This window comes from Phyllobates terribilis, unplaced genomic scaffold, assembly GCF_046119375.1.
Source record: "Phyllobates terribilis strain yellow unplaced genomic scaffold, ASM4611937v1 Scaffold_9__5_contigs__length_417890890, whole genome shotgun sequence".
Taxonomy (NCBI): domain Eukaryota; kingdom Metazoa; phylum Chordata; class Amphibia; order Anura; family Dendrobatidae; genus Phyllobates; species Phyllobates terribilis.
In genome coordinates, this window is record NW_027362769.1 from 280,039,647 (window position 1) to 280,056,430 (window position 16,784).

Genomic DNA, 16,784 nt, shown 5'->3' on the forward strand with positions numbered 1-16,784 from the left:
GTAGCCGGGGTGCTCTCAGAGGGTTCATGTGAGTTCATGCTTGACTGCATGAATTCACATGAACTTTCCCACGGCCGCACAGGTCAGCCTCACCTCCCAGACCATCAGACCGGTCATGATTAGTGTGTGTGCCGTGTCTGCGCGATGTCTGCGGGTGTGTGCGGAGTCTGCGCGGTGTCTGCGGGTGTGCGCGGAGTCTGCGCGGTGTCTGCGGGTGTGCGCAAAGTCTGCGCGGTGTCTGCGGGTGTGCGCGGAGTCTGCGGGTGTGCGCAGAGTCTGCGCGGTGTCTGCGGAGTCTGCGCGGTGTCTGCGGGTGTGCGCGGAGTCTGCGCGGTGTCTGCGGGTGTGCGCGGAGTCTGCGCGGTGTCTGCGGGTGTGCGCAGAGTCTGCGCGGTGTCTGCGGAGTCTGCGCGGTGTCTGCGGGTGTGCGCGGAGTCTGCGCGGTGTCTGCGGGTGTGCGCGGAGTCTGCGCGGTGTCTGCGGGTGTGCGCGGAGTCTGCGCGGTGTCTGCGGGTGTGCGCGGAGTCTGCGCGGTGTCTGCGGGTGTGCGCGGAGTCTGCGCGGTGTCTGCGGGTGTGCGCGGAGTCTGCGCGGTGTCTGCGGGTGTGCGCGGAGTCTGCGCGGTGTCTGCGGGTGTGCGCGGAGTCTGCGCGGTGTCTGCGGGTGTGCGCGGAGTCTGCGCGGTGTCTGCGGGTGTGCGCGGAGTCTGCGCGGTGTCTGCGGGTGTGCGCGGAGTCTGCGCGGTGTCTGCGGGTGTGCGCGGAGTCTGCGCGGTGTCTGCGGGTGTGCGCGGAGTCTGCGCGGTGTCTGCGGGTGTGCGCGGAGTCTGCGCGGTGTCTGCGGGTGTGCGCGGAGTCTGCGCGGTGTCTGCGGGTGTGCGCGGAGTCTGCGCGGTGTCTGCGGGTGTGCGCGGAGTCTGCGCGGTGTCTGCGGGTGTGCGCGGAGTCTGCGCGGTGTCTGCGGGTGTGCGCGGAGTCTGCGCGGTGTGCGCGGGTGTGCGCGGAGTCTGCGCGGTGTGCGCGGAGTCTGCGCGGTGTCTGCGGGTGTGCGCGGAGTCTGCGCGGTGTCTGCGGGTGTGCGCGGAGTCTGCGCGGTGTCTGCGGGTGTGCGCGGAGTCTGCGCGGTGTCTGCGGGTGTGCGCGGAGTCTGCGGGTGTGCGCGGAGTCTGCGCGGTGTCTGCGGGTGTGCGCGGAGTCTGCGCGGTGTCTGCGGGTGTGCGCGGAGTCTGCGGGTGTGCGCGGAGTCTGCGCGGTGTCTGCGGGTGTGCGCGGAGTCTGCGCGGTGTCTGCGGGTGTGCGCGGAGTCTGCGCGGTGTCTGCGGGTGTGCGCGGAGTCTGCGCGGTGTCTGCGGGTGTGCGCGGAGTCTGCGCGGTGTCTGCGGGTGTGCGCGGAGTCTGCGCGGTGTCTGCGGGTGTGCGCGGAGTCTGCGCGGTGTCTGCGGGTGTGCGCGGAGTCTGCGCGGTGTCTGCGGGTGTGCGCGGAGTCTGCGCGGTGTCTGCGGGTGTGCGCGGAGTCTGCGCGGTGTCTGCGGGTGTGCGCGGAGTCTGCGCGGTGTCTGCGGGTGTGCGCGGAGTCTGCGCGGTGTCTGCGGGTGTGCGCGGAGTCTGCGCGGTGTCTGCGGGTGTGCGCGGAGTCTGCGCGGTGTCTGCGGGTGTGCGCGGAGTCTGCGCGGTGTCTGCGGGTGTGCGCGGAGTCTGCGCGGTGTCTGCGGGTGTGCGCGGAGTCTGCGCGGTGTCTGCGGGTGTGCGCGGTGTCTGCGGGTGTGCGCGGAGTCTGCGCGGTGTCTGCGGGTGTGCGCGGAGTCTGCGCGGTGTCTGCGGGTGTGCGCGGAGTCTGCGCGGTGTCTGCGGGTGTGCGCGGAGTCTGCGCGGTGTCTGCGGGTGTGCGCGGAGTCTGCGCGGTGTCTGCGGGTGTGCGCGGAGTCTGCGCGGTGTCTGCGGGTGTGCGCGGAGTCTGCGCGGTGTCTGCGGGTGTGCGCGGAGTCTGCGCGGTGTCTGCGGGTGTGCGCGGAGTCTGCGCGGTGTCTGCGGGTGTGCGCGGAGTCTGCGCGGTGTCTGCGGGTGTGCGCGGAGTCTGCGCGGTGTCTGCGGGTGTGCGCGGAGTCTGCGCGGTGTCTGCGGGTGTGCGCGGAGTCTGCGGGTGTGCGCGGAGTCTGCGCGGTGTCTGCGGGTGTGCGCGGAGTCTGCGCGGTGTCTGCGGGTGTGCGCGGAGTCTGCGCGGTGTCTGCGGGTGTGCGCGGAGTCTGCGCGGTGTCTGCGGGTGTGCGCGGAGTCTGCGCGGTGTCTGCGGGTGTGCGCGGAGTCTGCGGGTGTGCGCGGAGTCTGCGCGGTGTCTGCGGCTGTGCGCGGAGTCTGCGCGGTGTCTGCGGGTGTGCGCGGAGTCTGCGCGGTGTCTGCGGGTGTGCGCGGAGTCTGCGCGGTGTCTGCGGGTGTGCGCGGAGTCTGCGCGGTGTCTGCGGGTGTGCGCGGAGTCTGCGCGGTGTCTGCGGGTGTGCGCGGAGTCTGCGCGGTGTCTGCGGGTGTGCGCGGAGTCTGCGCGGTGTCTGCGGGTGTGCGCGGAGTCTGCGCGGTGTCTGCGGGTGTGCGCGGTGTCTGCGCGGTGTCTGCGGGTGTGCGCGGAGTCTGCGCGGTGTCTGCGGGTGTGCGCGGAGTCTGCGCGGTGTCTGCGGGTGTGCGCGGAGTCTGCGCGGTGTCTGCGGGTGTGCGCGGAGTCTGCGCGGTGTCTGCGGGTGTGCGCGGAGTCTGCGCGGTGTCTGCGGGTGTGCGCGGAGTCTGCGCGGTGTCTGCGGGTGTGCGCGGAGTCTGCGCGGTGTCTGCGGGTGTGCGCGGAGTCTGCGCGGTGTCTGCGGGTGTGCGCGGAGTCTGCGCGGTGTCTGCGGGTGTGCGCGGAGTCTGCGCGGTGTCTGCGGGTGTGCGCGGAGTCTGCGCGGTGTCTGCGGGTGTGCGCGGAGTCTGCGCGGTGTCTGCGGGTGTGCGCGGAGTCTGCGCGGTGTCTGCGGGTGTGCGCGGAGTCTGCGCGGTGTCTGCGGGTGTGCGCGGAGTCTGCGCGGTGTCTGCGGGTGTGCGCGGAGTCTGCGGGTGTGCGCGGAGTCTGCGCGGTGTCTGCGGGTGTGCGCGGAGTCTGCGCGGTGTCTGCGGGTGTGCGCGGAGTCTGCGCGGTGTCTGCGGGTGTGCGCGGAGTCTGCGCGGTGTCTGCGGGTGTGCGCGGAGTCTGCGCGGTGTCTGCGGGTGTGCGCGGAGTCTGCGGGTGTGCGCGGAGTCTGCGCGGTGTCTGCGGCTGTGCGCGGAGTCTGCGCGGTGTCTGCGGGTGTGCGCGGAGTCTGCGCGGTGTCTGCGGGTGTGCGCGGAGTCTGCGCGGTGTCTGCGGGTGTGCGCGGAGTCTGCGCGGTGTCTGCGGGTGTGCGCGGAGTCTGCGCGGTGTCTGCGGGTGTGCGCGGAGTCTGCGCGGTGTCTGCGGGTGTGCGCGGAGTCTGCGCGGTGTCTGCGGGTGTGCGCGGAGTCTGCGCGGTGTCTGCGGGTGTGCGCGGTGTCTGCGCGGTGTCTGCGGGTGTGCGCGGAGTCTGCGCGGTGTCTGCGGGTGTGCGCGGAGTCTGCGCGGTGTCTGCGGGTGTGCGCGGAGTCTGCGCGGTGTCTGCGGGTGTGCGCGGAGTCTGCGCGGTGTCTGCGGGTGTGCGCGGAGTCTGCGCGGTGTCTGCGGGTGTGCGCGGAGTCTGCGCGGTGTCTGCGGGTGTGCGCGGAGTCTGCGCGGTGTCTGCGGGTGTGCGCGGAGTCTGCGGGTGTGCGCGGAGTCTGCGCGGTGTGCGCGGAGTCTGCGCGGAGTCTGCGGGTGTGCGCGGAGTCTGCGCGGTGTCTGCGGGTGTGCGCGGAGTCTGCGCGGTGTCTGCGGGTGTGCGCGGAGTCTGCGCGGTGTCTGCGGGTGTGCGCGGAGTCTGCGCGGTGTCTGCGGGTGTGCGCGGAGTCTGCGCGGTGTCTGCGGGTGTGCGCGGAGTCTGCGCGGTGTCTGCGGGTGTGCGCGGAGTCTGCGCGGTGTCTGCGGGTGTGCGCGGAGTCTGCGCGGTGTCTGCGGGTGTGCGCGGAGTCTGCGCGGTGTCTGCGGGTGTGCGCGGAGTCTGCGCGGTGTCTGCGGGTGTGCGCGGAGTCTGCGCGGTGTCTGCGGGTGTGCGCGGAGTCTGCGCGGTGTCTGCGGGTGTGCGCGGAGTCTGCGCGGTGTCTGCGGGTGTGCGCGGAGTCTGCGCGGTGTCTGCGGGTGTGCGCGGAGTCTGCGCGGTGTCTGCGGGTGTGCGCGGAGTCTGCGGGTGTGCGCGGAGTCTGCGCGTGTGCGCGGAGTCTGCGCGGTGTCTGCGCGGTGTCTGCGGGTGTGCGCGGAGTCTGCGCGGTGTCTGCGGGTGTGCGCGGAGTCTGCGCGGTGTCTGCGGGTGTGCGCGGAGTCTGCGCGGTGTCTGCGGGTGTGCGCGGAGTCTGCGCGGTGTCTGCGGGTGTGCGCGGAGTCTGCGCGGTGTCTGCGGGTGTGCGCGGAGTCTGCGCGGTGTCTGCGGGTGTGCGCGGAGTCTGCACGGTGTCTGCGGGTGTGCGCGGAGTCTGCGCGGTGTCTGCGGGTGTGCGCGGAGTCTGCGCGGTGTCTGCGGGTGTGCGCGATGTCTGCGGGTGTGCGCGGTGTCTGCGCGGTGTCTGCGCGATGTCTGCGGTGTCTGCGGGTGTGCGCGGTGTCTGCGCGATGTCTGCGCGATGTCTGCGGGTGTACGCGATGTCTGCGGGTGTGCGCGGTGTCTGCGCGATGTCTGCGGGTGTGCGCGGTGTCTGCGCGATGTCTGCGGGTGTGCGCGGTGTCTGCGCGATGTCTGCGGGTGTGCGCGGTGTCTGCGCGATGTCTGCGGGTGTGCGCGGTGTCTGCGCGATGTCTGCGGGTGTGCGCGGTGTCTGCGCGATGTCTGCGGGTGTGCGCGGTGTCTGTGCGATGTCTGCGGGTGTGCGCGGTGTCTGTGCGATGTCTGCGGGTGTGCGCGGTGTCTGTGCGATGTCTGCGGGTGTGCGCGGTGTCTGCGGGTGTGCGCGGTGTCTGTGCGATGTCTGCGTGCAGGCAGACATAGGCCGATGTGACACTACTACTCCCATCGGCCTATGTTTGTCCCCCGTCCACTAGTGCCAGCAGGATCAGCTCGATGGGAGCAGTAGTTCCCATCAGCCTGATCCTGCTATTTAAACTGCCCTATATGTTATTTTTGCCCCTATACATCTTTTATGCCCCCATATATATTTGTTTTTGGTCCCCAATAAATTTTAAATACACTTCATTGGTGGCCAGTGGTTACCTAAAATAAATTAGTTTATACATTACCTGTCCCCGCCGATCGCCACCTAAAATAAAGTAAAAAATAACAAAACTACACCTATACTCACCTAGACACCTAATTCCCCGAAGCCATCGATCTCCTGTAATAAAATATAAAATAATAAAACACAACCTTATCCTTACCCCTCCGTAGTAGTCCACGAGTGTCCCACAATGATCTCCAGTTTAGAGCAGCCACATAAAACGTGACCGCTCTAAACCGCTGCCGCCGCTAGAATGACGGGGCCGTAAAGCAGCCCCGTCATTGCATAAGCGGGTTCGCCGGAGTTCAGGCAGCGCTGCTCCGGTTAGCTCCTTTACGGCCCTGCTGTACCGTGAGAAATTCCCACGGTACAGCAGTGCCGTAAAGGAGGTCTCCGGAGCTGCGCTGACTGAATGCTCTCCGGTGACCTCAGTCAGTGTCTCACGCTGCCGGGAGCAGACGTGTTCCCGGCAGTATGAGCTTACAGCAGCCATGCACAGCTGTCACCATCTCCAGATGTGACAGCTGTGCATGGGAGATCAGCGCAGGAACGTGGACAGGTAACTATTTTTTTTTCGTAAACTAAGAATTAAATAAAATGGTGTGTTTTATTTCAAATAAATTATTTTTTTCTGGGTGTAGTGTGTGTTTTTTCTTTTTAACACTTTGTAGGTTAGTAATGGGGGTGTCTTATAGACGCCCATCATTACTAACCTGGGCTTCATGGCAGCTGGTGCTGACATGAACCCCACCACTATTACCCCCTGCCACCGCACCAGGGCAGTGTGGAAGAGCGAGCCTAAGTGCTAGAATTGGTGCATCCTATGGATGCGCCATTTCTGGGGCGGCTGACGGCTGGTGTTTCTAGCCTGGGAGGGGGCCAATATTCATGGCACCCTTCCTGGGCTATTAATATCAGCTCCCAGCTGTCTGCCTAGCCTTTGCTAGCTATTAAAATAGGGGGGACCCCATGTCATTTTTTTGGGGGGGTCTCCCATTTTAATAGCTAGTAAAGGCTAGGTATTCAGCTGGGGGCTGATATTAGTAGCCTGGGAAGCTCCGTGGGTATTACCCCCTTCCCAGGCTTCAAACATCTGCCCCAGCCTGTCTGCTTAACCTCCGCTAGAGACCAAAATTATGGGGGATCCCACGCCATTTTTTTTCTAATAAATCCTTTATTTTAACACTAAATGACAAGTACAGTAAGCAACACTGTCACTGTACTTCACATATATGTGACTGACATGTTTCTATCTATCTAATCTATGTGTGAAGCTCTATTCTTTCTGTTCTAAATTGTCGGGTACCGGTGTATGCCGCTGCTGAATTGCCGGCTTTTCATGTTTCACTGTGAGCACTGTTCCCATCGATTTGGGCAACCACCTCCCCCAATACATTCTACATTATTGTTAGTTGTTTTCCTTCATGTAGAATTAACCTACAAGGAAAGAAAGGGTTTATTTTCATTCCGATATTTGTGTCCCATTGACTTGCATTGGTTTCCGGTATTGGAATCGACGATATCCGATAATTTTTGGGTATCGGCCTGATCCAATCCGATCCGATATTTCCTGATATCGGAAGGTATCGCTCAACACTACTGAGCAGTAATAAAACGTGACTCATCTGGTTTTACGGACTGTTAGTAATCCAAATAAAGAAATGTTACAGATTAATAGAAATGATAATACTTCCTATAAACATTTGCTACATCAGACTCAAAGTGGAAAGTTTTACCATTTGTCTAATACAAAGTGAAAAAAAACGAGATATTGAAGCATGTGACAAATTTAGGATTAAAAAAAGTTACCAGGTATCCTATTGGAGATTTTTTGCTTTTTGAAAAATTCTCCAACTCTTCCCAATCTTCCCGATCTGCCAGGGCAGATATCTTCAGCCACCAATACCTAAAGATGGTAAAGAAATGTAGATAAGCAGAAACATTTTTAAGCAATTCTTCATGTACTGATTCAGTAGCATAATATTATTCAAATTTGAATTACACAGATACTAAACAGACATTTGCAGTACGTTGCCCTTTTGAATGTACATCCACGAACTAGAAAAAGCCTTAAAGTTGTTAGCCACTACCTATTATATTCATTTCCCATCCAAAGGATAGGCTATTAATATTTAATTGCTTGGGATACGACACCTGATGCCCTGGACAACCAGCTGTTAACAGCCGCCAACAGAAGTTCTCAGATGCTGCTGTAAAGAAATACAATGTGCAAATAACCATTATGGATAGGTTAATGCCAGCACGCAGGGCAACTCAAATGTACTGACAAGTGTAAAATGTCAATTAACATAGCACTGAAAACTAAAATGGCCAGCATGTCTTAAGGTATAAATAATAGAAGGTCGTGAGACACAGAGGAGGGTTGGGACAAGAAGTTACTCAATAATAATAAGGACAGCTAAGGGAGAGGAGAACCACAATGACCAATTCTGATGGATTTAGGTTTTTAAATGAAGATGGGTAGTCAAAACAGTTCCATGGTGGAAATGGTAATTTATTTTGCCATAAAGTTTAAATAATGAAGGTACTAAAGAGGACTTCCACTTGACAGCTAAACATTGTGTCGCTGAGTTGAGAATAGGTGCAACTGTCTATTTAACCCATTTTAAACCAAATTATATATCTTCAAAGCCTATATTCAGCACCGCCAGATGTGGGTTAGCCCTAAAATCAACCTTACCAATTGTAGAAATAACTTTAAAGACTTCTGCAAAAAACATTAACCATTGGGCAGAACCACCAAACATGACAAAGGGTACTGAAATGAAAATAGCCTTTCCAACGCAAAAAAAATAACCTGTGATACAGTGAGCCATCTACCATATGATTAGCATTTTCTTTAATGGTTCTAAATGAGTAATGCATTAAGTAGTTTTCTAAGAACATAGTAGGGAAGAGTGCAACTGATTTAATATGAAGGAGAGGGACAACTCTTCTTCCCGTATGACCACATAAGGTAACTTCTCATCAGCGGGGTAGGGTGTGTGTGTGTGTGTGGGGGGGGCATTCAGCATCTTACAAACACTTAATAAGCCTTTTTTTGTCAGCTTTTTTTCTTAAGGAGATAATGGGGTAAACAGGAGACACATATATATAAGGTAACATGGAAGATAATCTGAAGGTATGGATAGAAAGATCCACGGTGAAGAGGATACTTCTTTACCAGTATGTCAAATGGTAGAAGCAAGGAATCTTTGCTAATATCTGCCAAACTCTGCAGACTGTTTTTCTCTTATGTTGACAGATTTAGGTAAGGAACATGGGATCCAAAAGACCTGATTAAGATCTTAGACAGGGGGGTGGACACATTTGTAATTGCCCAAGTTCTCCAAAAAGAGGCAGTGACTAACACAGTTGGAAGTAAGAGGGGAATAGAAGAAAGGCCTAATATATTCAGTCTCAAGAGTCTGCCTGGTGGAACCCTATTTATAAAAAAAAAATAATTAAATCTTCATCTATCTATCTATCACTCATTAATTACCAATCCGTTGTGGATTCTAAAATTGCAGCTTTCCAATAGGCTAGAATGTTAGGAGTACCAAATCACAGAAAATGATGGGCATAAAACATGGCTTCAAGAGCGACTCTTGTTTTTTATTTGCCCATATAAATTTCCATGTTAATACTTGAAATGGAGTATGAGGCTATTCAGAATACCTAAAGGGATACATTTAAAGAGATACAGACTCTTTGGTAGAAAGATAATTTGATCATTTTAAAAAGATTGGCCTCTTTCTACCCATGATAGGGCTAGGTTTGAAAACCTAAAGAAAAATCAAGTTCTCATTTAAGTAAATAATAAAGATTGTCAAAGTTTTTCTTAATAATCATGAGGGAGGCAGATAGTATAATCCCCAAGTAAGGGATGCCTTCTTCCGACAAACCAAAGGGGAAAAGTAATTAACTACAGAGGGTGAAATAAGTATTGAACACTTCACTATTTTTTTAAGTAAATATATTTCTTTTTTTTTTAATCAGGTAACTTTTATTGAAACAGTTCTCAGAATTAAAAGCACAACAGTCAATAAAAGCAGGTTATATACAGTATATACAAATGAATTGCAGAAGTATACACCCGCTGTTTGCCTACATATTTGAACCATTCCAATTTTCCCTGTCTAATCCCTCCTCCCCAATGAAACCCCCCTCCCTTTTTGGATGACACAATACAACTCAAAACTGATTAAAGAAAAAAACATTACACTAGATTTCAATATTATCTATCTCGTAATTCTGACACTAAAGTAGTTTAGACTTCTCAGAGTACTAATAAATTGCAAATCACATGGTTTGCCAATACTTCAGATACTACCGCTGGGCATCTAATCCAATCTACCCATTGTTTTTCAAATTTAGCAATTTCCCATCAGAATTGTATTATTCAAACACAGAACTATTTCATCCAACGAGGGAGGACCATTTCACAACCAGTGTTTAGCTATAATTTTCCTGGTTGGGTATGGTATTTTAGCTATGGCTACAGGCACTGGAGATGTACCCCCAATGTACCCCACCAGGCCCAGGACACACGATTAGACTAAGCAGGATTTTAATACTAAAGATCTGAATAACTAGTCTACCGACACTCTCCCATAACCCAACCAGTTGAGGACATGCCCAAAACATATAGATCAAGTCAGCTCCCCCCTCCCCCAGTGAGGACAGCAGTCATCTACTCTGAGGCCCATTTTACATAGAGCTTTTGGAGTTCTATAATCCCTATGTACCAGAAACAATTGAGATCACCCATGGGTTGTATTAATTCACACCCTTCTAATTGATTCCAATACATTCTCCCACTCCTCAGACAATATACAAGTGTTTCTCACTAAATTAGATTATCATCAAAAAGTTAATTTATTTCAGTTCTTCAATACAAAAAGTGAAACGCATATTATATAGAGTCATTACAAACATAGTGATCTATTTCAAGTGTTTATTTCTGTTAATAGAAAGTTAGGTGGAAGGAAAAAGTGTGGTAGAAAAAGGTGCACAAGCAACCGGGATAACCGCAGCCTTGAAAGGATTGTTAAGAAAAGGCTATTCTAAAATTTGGGGGAGATTCACAAGGAGTGGACTGCTGCTGGAGTCATTGCTTCAAGAGCAACCACACACAGACGTATCCAGGACATGGGCTACAAGTGTCACATTCATTGTGTCAAGCCACTCATGACCAATAGACAACGCCAGAAGCCTCTTACCTGGGCCAAGGAGAAAAAGACCTGGACTGTTGCTCAGTGGTCCTAGCTGTTGTTTTCAGATGAAAGTAAATTTTGCATTTCTTTTGGAAATCAAGCTCCCAGAATCTGGAGGAAGAGTGGAGAGGCCACAATCCAAGCTGCTTGAGGTCTAGTGTGAAGTTTCCACAATCAGTGATGGTTTGGGGAGCCATGTCATCTGCTGGTGTAGGTCCACTGTGTTTTATCAAGACCAAAGTCAGCGCAGCAGTCTGCCAGGAAATTTTAGAGCACTTCATGCTTCCCTCTGCCGACAAGCTTTTTGGAGATGGAAATTTCATTCTCCAGTAGGACTTGGCACCTGTTCACACTGCCAAAAGTACCAATACCTGGTTTAAAAACAACAGTATCACTGTGCTTGATTGGCCAGCAAAATTGCCTGACCTTAAACCCATAGAGAATCTATGGGGTATTGTCAAGAGGAAGATGAGAGACACCAGACCCAACAATGCAGACGAGCTGAAGGCTGCTATCAAAGCAACCTGGGCTTCCATAACACCTCAGCAGTGCCACAGGCTGATCGCCTCCATGCCACGTCGTATTAATGCAGTAATTGATGCAAAAGGAGCCCCGACCAAGTATTGAGTGCATTTACTGAACATACATTTCAGTAGGCCAACATTTTGTATTTCAAAAACATTTTTCAAGCTGGTGCTATAAAGTATTCTAATTTACTGAGATAATGACTTTTGTGTTTTCATTGGCTGTAAGCCATAATCATCAACATTAACAGAAATAAACACTTGAAATAGATCACTCTGTTTGGAATGACTCTATATAATATGAGTTTCACTTTTTGTATTGAAAAACTGAAATAAATTAACTTTTTGATGATATTCTAATTTAGTGAGAAGCACTTGTATGTCCCATATCCCTCTCCCACCTTGCTTTGACCACAGCCATTAGATCTCCGAGAATTCCAGGTAACCGAGACTTATACATTAATGAAATAATGTGCTTTGTAGTTTTAGCACATACCACATGATCTGTTAGCCCATTCATTATATGAAATATTGCGGTCGGAGAGGTTAGAGGTTTTCCTGTGCTCTCACTGCATGTCTTAATTGTAAATACCTAAAGAATTCAGAGTTGCTCAGATTGAATTCCTGTTCATTTTAGTTCAAAAGAGCAGAAATGGCCATCCTGATACAATTGGTATCAAATCCATCTAAAATGTAATTCCCTCAAACAGGGATTATGCCAGATGGGAATATATTGAGAGCAGTCCCACATTCCCTGTAACTTCTTGCAGGCCCACCAGGTTTTATGTATAAGAAGCAAGGAGGGAAAGCATCCTGAAGTGACCTTAGGTATATGAGATTCCAAAAGCTTTAGCAAATTCCCTTTTCCCCCTTAAATATTTCAACACTACTGTCCCTGCATCTTGAAACCCATCCAGCAAACATCCTCTAAAGCATAAAGCAGGGATGCATAGCTCCAGTCCTCCAGGGCCACCAACACTGCATGTTTTCAGGATTTCCTTAGTATTGTACAAGTGAAAATGTAATCCCCTGCACAGGTGATGATTCCAACACCTGTGCAATGCTAAAGACATCCTGAAAACAAGCACTGTTGGTGGACCTCGAGGACTGGAGTTGTGCATCCCTGCTCTAAAGTGCTGGAGTTGGGAAGCTAAAAAATACTGCCAGGTATGTGGCAATGCTAACTCTCCTTGATCTTTAGGTACCTGTAATTTGTCCAGTTTTATTCCTGGTATGCCCCTTTTCTAAACCAAATCTTTGAAAATGTTATGCATTTTCCTGAGCCATAGTTTAGGAATCCAAACCAGGGAATTATTGAGTGCATGTAGTACACAGGGCATGAGGTACACTGTGTGGCTGTGAGCACTGCGGCCAATCAGCGGCTGCTTAACTCTTTCAGACAAATCAGACATCCAGAGGAAGTAAGAGGGCCGCTGCAGCTCTGACTTCCTACGGATGTCAGTTATGTCCAATGGAGTGGATAGTAAAACTGCCGCTGATTGGCCGCAGGGCTCACATGACATAATAATGTCAAACAAGCCCCAGAAGAGCCAGTGATGACACATCTGGAACGGTGCTGGCACCGCAGGTTAGTATAGATATTATTTTATAAGGGGAATGAAAAGTGATTGTGAAGGGGATGTCCTAGTAGTTTACAACACCTTTAAAGTTACATAATCTAGAAAGACACGTATACACTTTTAAAGAGGTTATCAGGGACTTTTTTTTCCTTCTTCTTTGCGGCTAAGCAGTTATCGGTATGTAGTTCCTACCTCTTCCGTTGTGCAGCGACTGGTCATGGTGGCGATTTTACCATTTCCTGTGACGTCCCGTCGACATAGCAGGTCTTTCTCTTGCACTCTATACTGTCAATGGGGTGTCACTGCTGACGTCACTGTGGTTGGCAATTGGCTCCTAACTACAAAATCCAGCACTGGCACGCTGAGAGCTCATAACAGCAAGAGACACCTGCGCGTTGCATACATAATAGACTGCGAGCTACACTGATCCCCAGGGCGGGGGCTGAGATCAGCGCCAGATAAGTTGGTGATGTAACAGGCATACAGTGGGATGGGCAGCAAAGAGAGAACAGTTCAGGTATCCTAAGCTGGATAATACAGAGGAACATGTAATAACTATTAGTATTATGGATGTAATGGACACAGTGCAGGTGATTTGTTCTGTACTGCAGAAAATGAGGAAGACATGAAGTACCAGAATGGCTTCTCTGACACTGATCCAGCAATGAGACAATGGCTACACACAGCAGTACAGGAGCAGAGCTCTGGATCTCATATCTAAGAAAGATTTCACTTTTGTTTGCCTGTCAACCAGACAACACCTCAAGTCTGCAAATTTCACTAGCTTTTTAAAGGCAAGGCATGACCGACTGGTCTGTTGTAGCCAGCGTTGCGGAATTAAAGGGTAACTCCCATAACCACATTATTTTTCACCAAGCATGGTAAATTCATACTAATTGGTAATATACAAACTAAACAAACTTTCTCGTACACCTTTGTGTCTCTTTTCATGTACAGTACAGACCAAAAGTTTGGACACACCTTCTTAAAGATTTTTCTGTATTTTCATGACTATGAAACTTGTACATTCACACTGAAGGCATCAAAACTATGAATTAACACATGTGGAATTATATACTTAACAAAAAAGTGTGAAACAACTAAAAATATGTCTTATATTCTAGGTTCTTCAAAGTAGCCACCTTTTGCTCTGATGACTGCTTTGCACACTCTTGGCATTCTCTTGATGAGCTTGAAGAGGTAGTCACCGGAAATGGTTTTCACTTCACAGGTGTGCCCTGTCAGGTTTAATAAGTGGGATTTCTTGCCTTATAAATGGGGTTGGGACCATCAGTTGTGTTGTGCAAAAGTCTGGTGAATACACAGCTGATAGTCCTACTGAATAGACTGTTAGAATTTGTATTACGGCAAGAAAAAAGCAGCTAAGTAAAGAAAAACTAGTGGCCATCATTACTATAAGAAATGAAGGTCAGTCAGTGTGAAAAATTGGGCAAACTTTGAAAGTGTCCCCAAGTGCAGTTGCAAAAACCATCAAGCGCTACAAAGAAACTGGCTCACATGAGGACCTCCCCAGGAAAGGAAGAACAAGAGTCACCTCTGTTTCTGAGGATAAGTTTATCCGAGTCACCAGCCTCAGAAATCGCAGGTTAACAGCAGCTCAGATTAGAGACCAGGTCAATGCCACACAGAGTTCTAGTAGCAGACACATCTCTACAACAACTGTTAAGAGGAGACTTTGTGCAGCAGGCCTTCATGGTAAAATAGCTGCTAGGAAACCACAGCTAAGGACAGGCAACAAGCAGAAGAGACTTGTTTGGCCTAAAGAACACAAGGAATGGACATTAGACCAGTGGAAATCTGTGCTTTGGTCTGATGAGTCCAAATTTGAGATCTTTGGTTCCAACCACCGTGTCTTTGTGCGAAGCAGAAAAGGTGAATGGATGGACTCTACATGCCTGGTTCCGACCGTGAAGCATGGAGGAGGAGGTGTGATGGTGTGGGGGTTCTCTGCTGGTGACACTATTGGGGATTTAGTCAAAATTGAAGGCATACTGAACCAGCATGGCTACCACAGCATCTTGCAGCGGCATGCTATTCCAACCGGTTTGCGTTTAGTTGGACCATCATTTATTTTTCAACAGGACAATGACCCCAAACACACCTCCAGGCTGTGTAAGGGCTATTTGACCAAGAAGGAGAGTGAAGGAGTGCTACGCCAGTTGACCTGGCCCCCACAGTCACCAGACTACTTTGAAGAACCTAGAATATAAGACATATTTTCAGTTGTTTCACACTTTTTATTAAGTATATAATTCCACATGTGTTAATTCATAGTTTTGATGCCTTCAGTGTGAATGTACAATTTTTGTGTCCAAACTTTTGGTCTGTACTGTATCTGCCACCATCCAGCCTCACATAGCAGAATGAATCATCCTATTCATATCTGCTAAAATGACATTTCCCAGTAGCATTTGCTCCTCGGTGCTGCAGGCCCCTCTCTCTCCTGTGTGCTCCTGACTGTCCTCACTTCTCACCAAGCTCATCTAAGCATAGAATTCACTTTATGGTTCTGTACACGCTCTGCTCCTGTACAGTACCCTGGCTGACCGATTTTATCTTATGCCATCATGCCACTTTGCATGTGTGGTTTTACACAATTATTAGCTGGCTATAGCACATCTCAATTCTCCTGTCCTCACCCAGAACAGAAGTGCAGAGCTGTGTTTGTTTTCTGCTGCTGACTGATACGGTTTATGAAACTGCAAATACTGCTTTATTTTTGCATATCGCAGAAAATAATACTCGGTCATATGCATTAGCAGAACAGTTTCACATGAACTGTTTGTTGCCTGCTGCTGACAGACCAGTTAACTAATCTTAGCCCCTGTACATATACCCCAGGATGAGGGTCTATCTGTTCTCTTATCCCCCTGAATTTAGCCCATCTTGAATTACATCTCTCCTCTCCTCCACCGGTATACAGTCACATCCTGCAGTATAATTTCTTAGCCCCTTTATTCAGAGCCCCATTCTGCAGTACATTGCTCCTCCTCTTAGTTACCAGCAGTCAAGAATAACGCTGCTTTCTGGTATGAGCTTTGCACTGTAATGGTGATGGCTCTACAACTTTTCATGGTATAATCCCTCACAGTAGACGCTCCATTCTAGACATGTCCCAGAACACAGCTACACTGGCAGTAACCAAGCTGAGGCAGACTGTAGTGAGCTGGGACTACTAAAGGAAGGTTCCAATGGCAACGGAAGGGTAAATAGAGCCTTGAGGGGCATCCTTTGGGAGGTGATATGTGCAAAACAGGACAGAATTAAAAAAGGCTTAGATTTGTACAAATTATTTAATGTGTTCATTATTATAAGACCACATTGTAATTTTATGAATATCCCTTTAAATACTTAGAGGCAGCTATGAGTCGAGTTATGCCAATAGGTGGCAGCAAATCTAAGCAAGTGCAATAAGACTCTGAATTGCTTCCTTGACATTCAGTATTAGGTGTTAATCAGACCAAGCATCAAAAAGCGCCTATATTGTGTCCCGCCTCCAATCTGTTCTATGCAGTCTCCGGGGCGGCCGACTCCTCAGAAGAGTGTCTTCTCGCATGCCGCGTGTTCTGCTGCTATTCTGATCCAGGAATGGAGTGTTATTTATAGCTGTATTTTGCTAGTGGTTGAGAAGGACAGCAGAAATCATTGCGCATGGCGCTCTGTGCCCGCAAGTTTAAGCCACGGCTCCAGGAATGTCGCTAGGCCGCAATTCAAAATGTTCCCTGGGGTCAGCAACGATGGTGGTGACATGGTCTTTATGGAGATGTCCCAGATCAAGTGTTGAGAAAAGCCAGATGATATGTGACTATGCAGAGCCCTGAGATACAGTGGGTAAGGAAAGTATTCAGACCCTTTTAAATTTTTCACTCTTTGTTTCATTGCAGCCATTAGGTAAATTCTAAAAAGTTCATTTTTTCCCCATTTTTTTCTCATTAAAGTACAGTCTGCACCCAATCTTGACTGAAAAAAACCCAGAAATGTAGAAATTTTTGCAAATTTATTAAAAAAGAAAAACTGAAATATCACATGGTCATAAGTATTCAGACCCTTTGATCAGTATTGAGTAGAAGCACCCTTTTGAGCTAGTACAGCCATGAGTCTTCTTGGGAATGATACAAGTTTTTCACACCT

At 50.7% G+C, this 16,784-nt stretch overlaps 1 protein-coding gene across 3 annotated transcripts in view; it reads right to left on the reverse strand.

The window, feature by feature from the left end:
- Positions 1-16,784, reverse strand: part of VPS16 (VPS16 core subunit of CORVET and HOPS complexes) — a 334,351-nt gene that overhangs the window by 45,334 nt on the left and 272,233 nt on the right. For all 3 annotated transcript variants that reach the window (XM_073647833.1, XM_073647834.1, XM_073647832.1), the window contains one exon: positions 7,122-7,218. In XM_073647833.1, the coding sequence (XP_073503934.1) occupies positions 7,122-7,218 (97 nt within the window). The remainder of the gene's footprint in view (positions 1-7,121; positions 7,219-16,784) is intronic.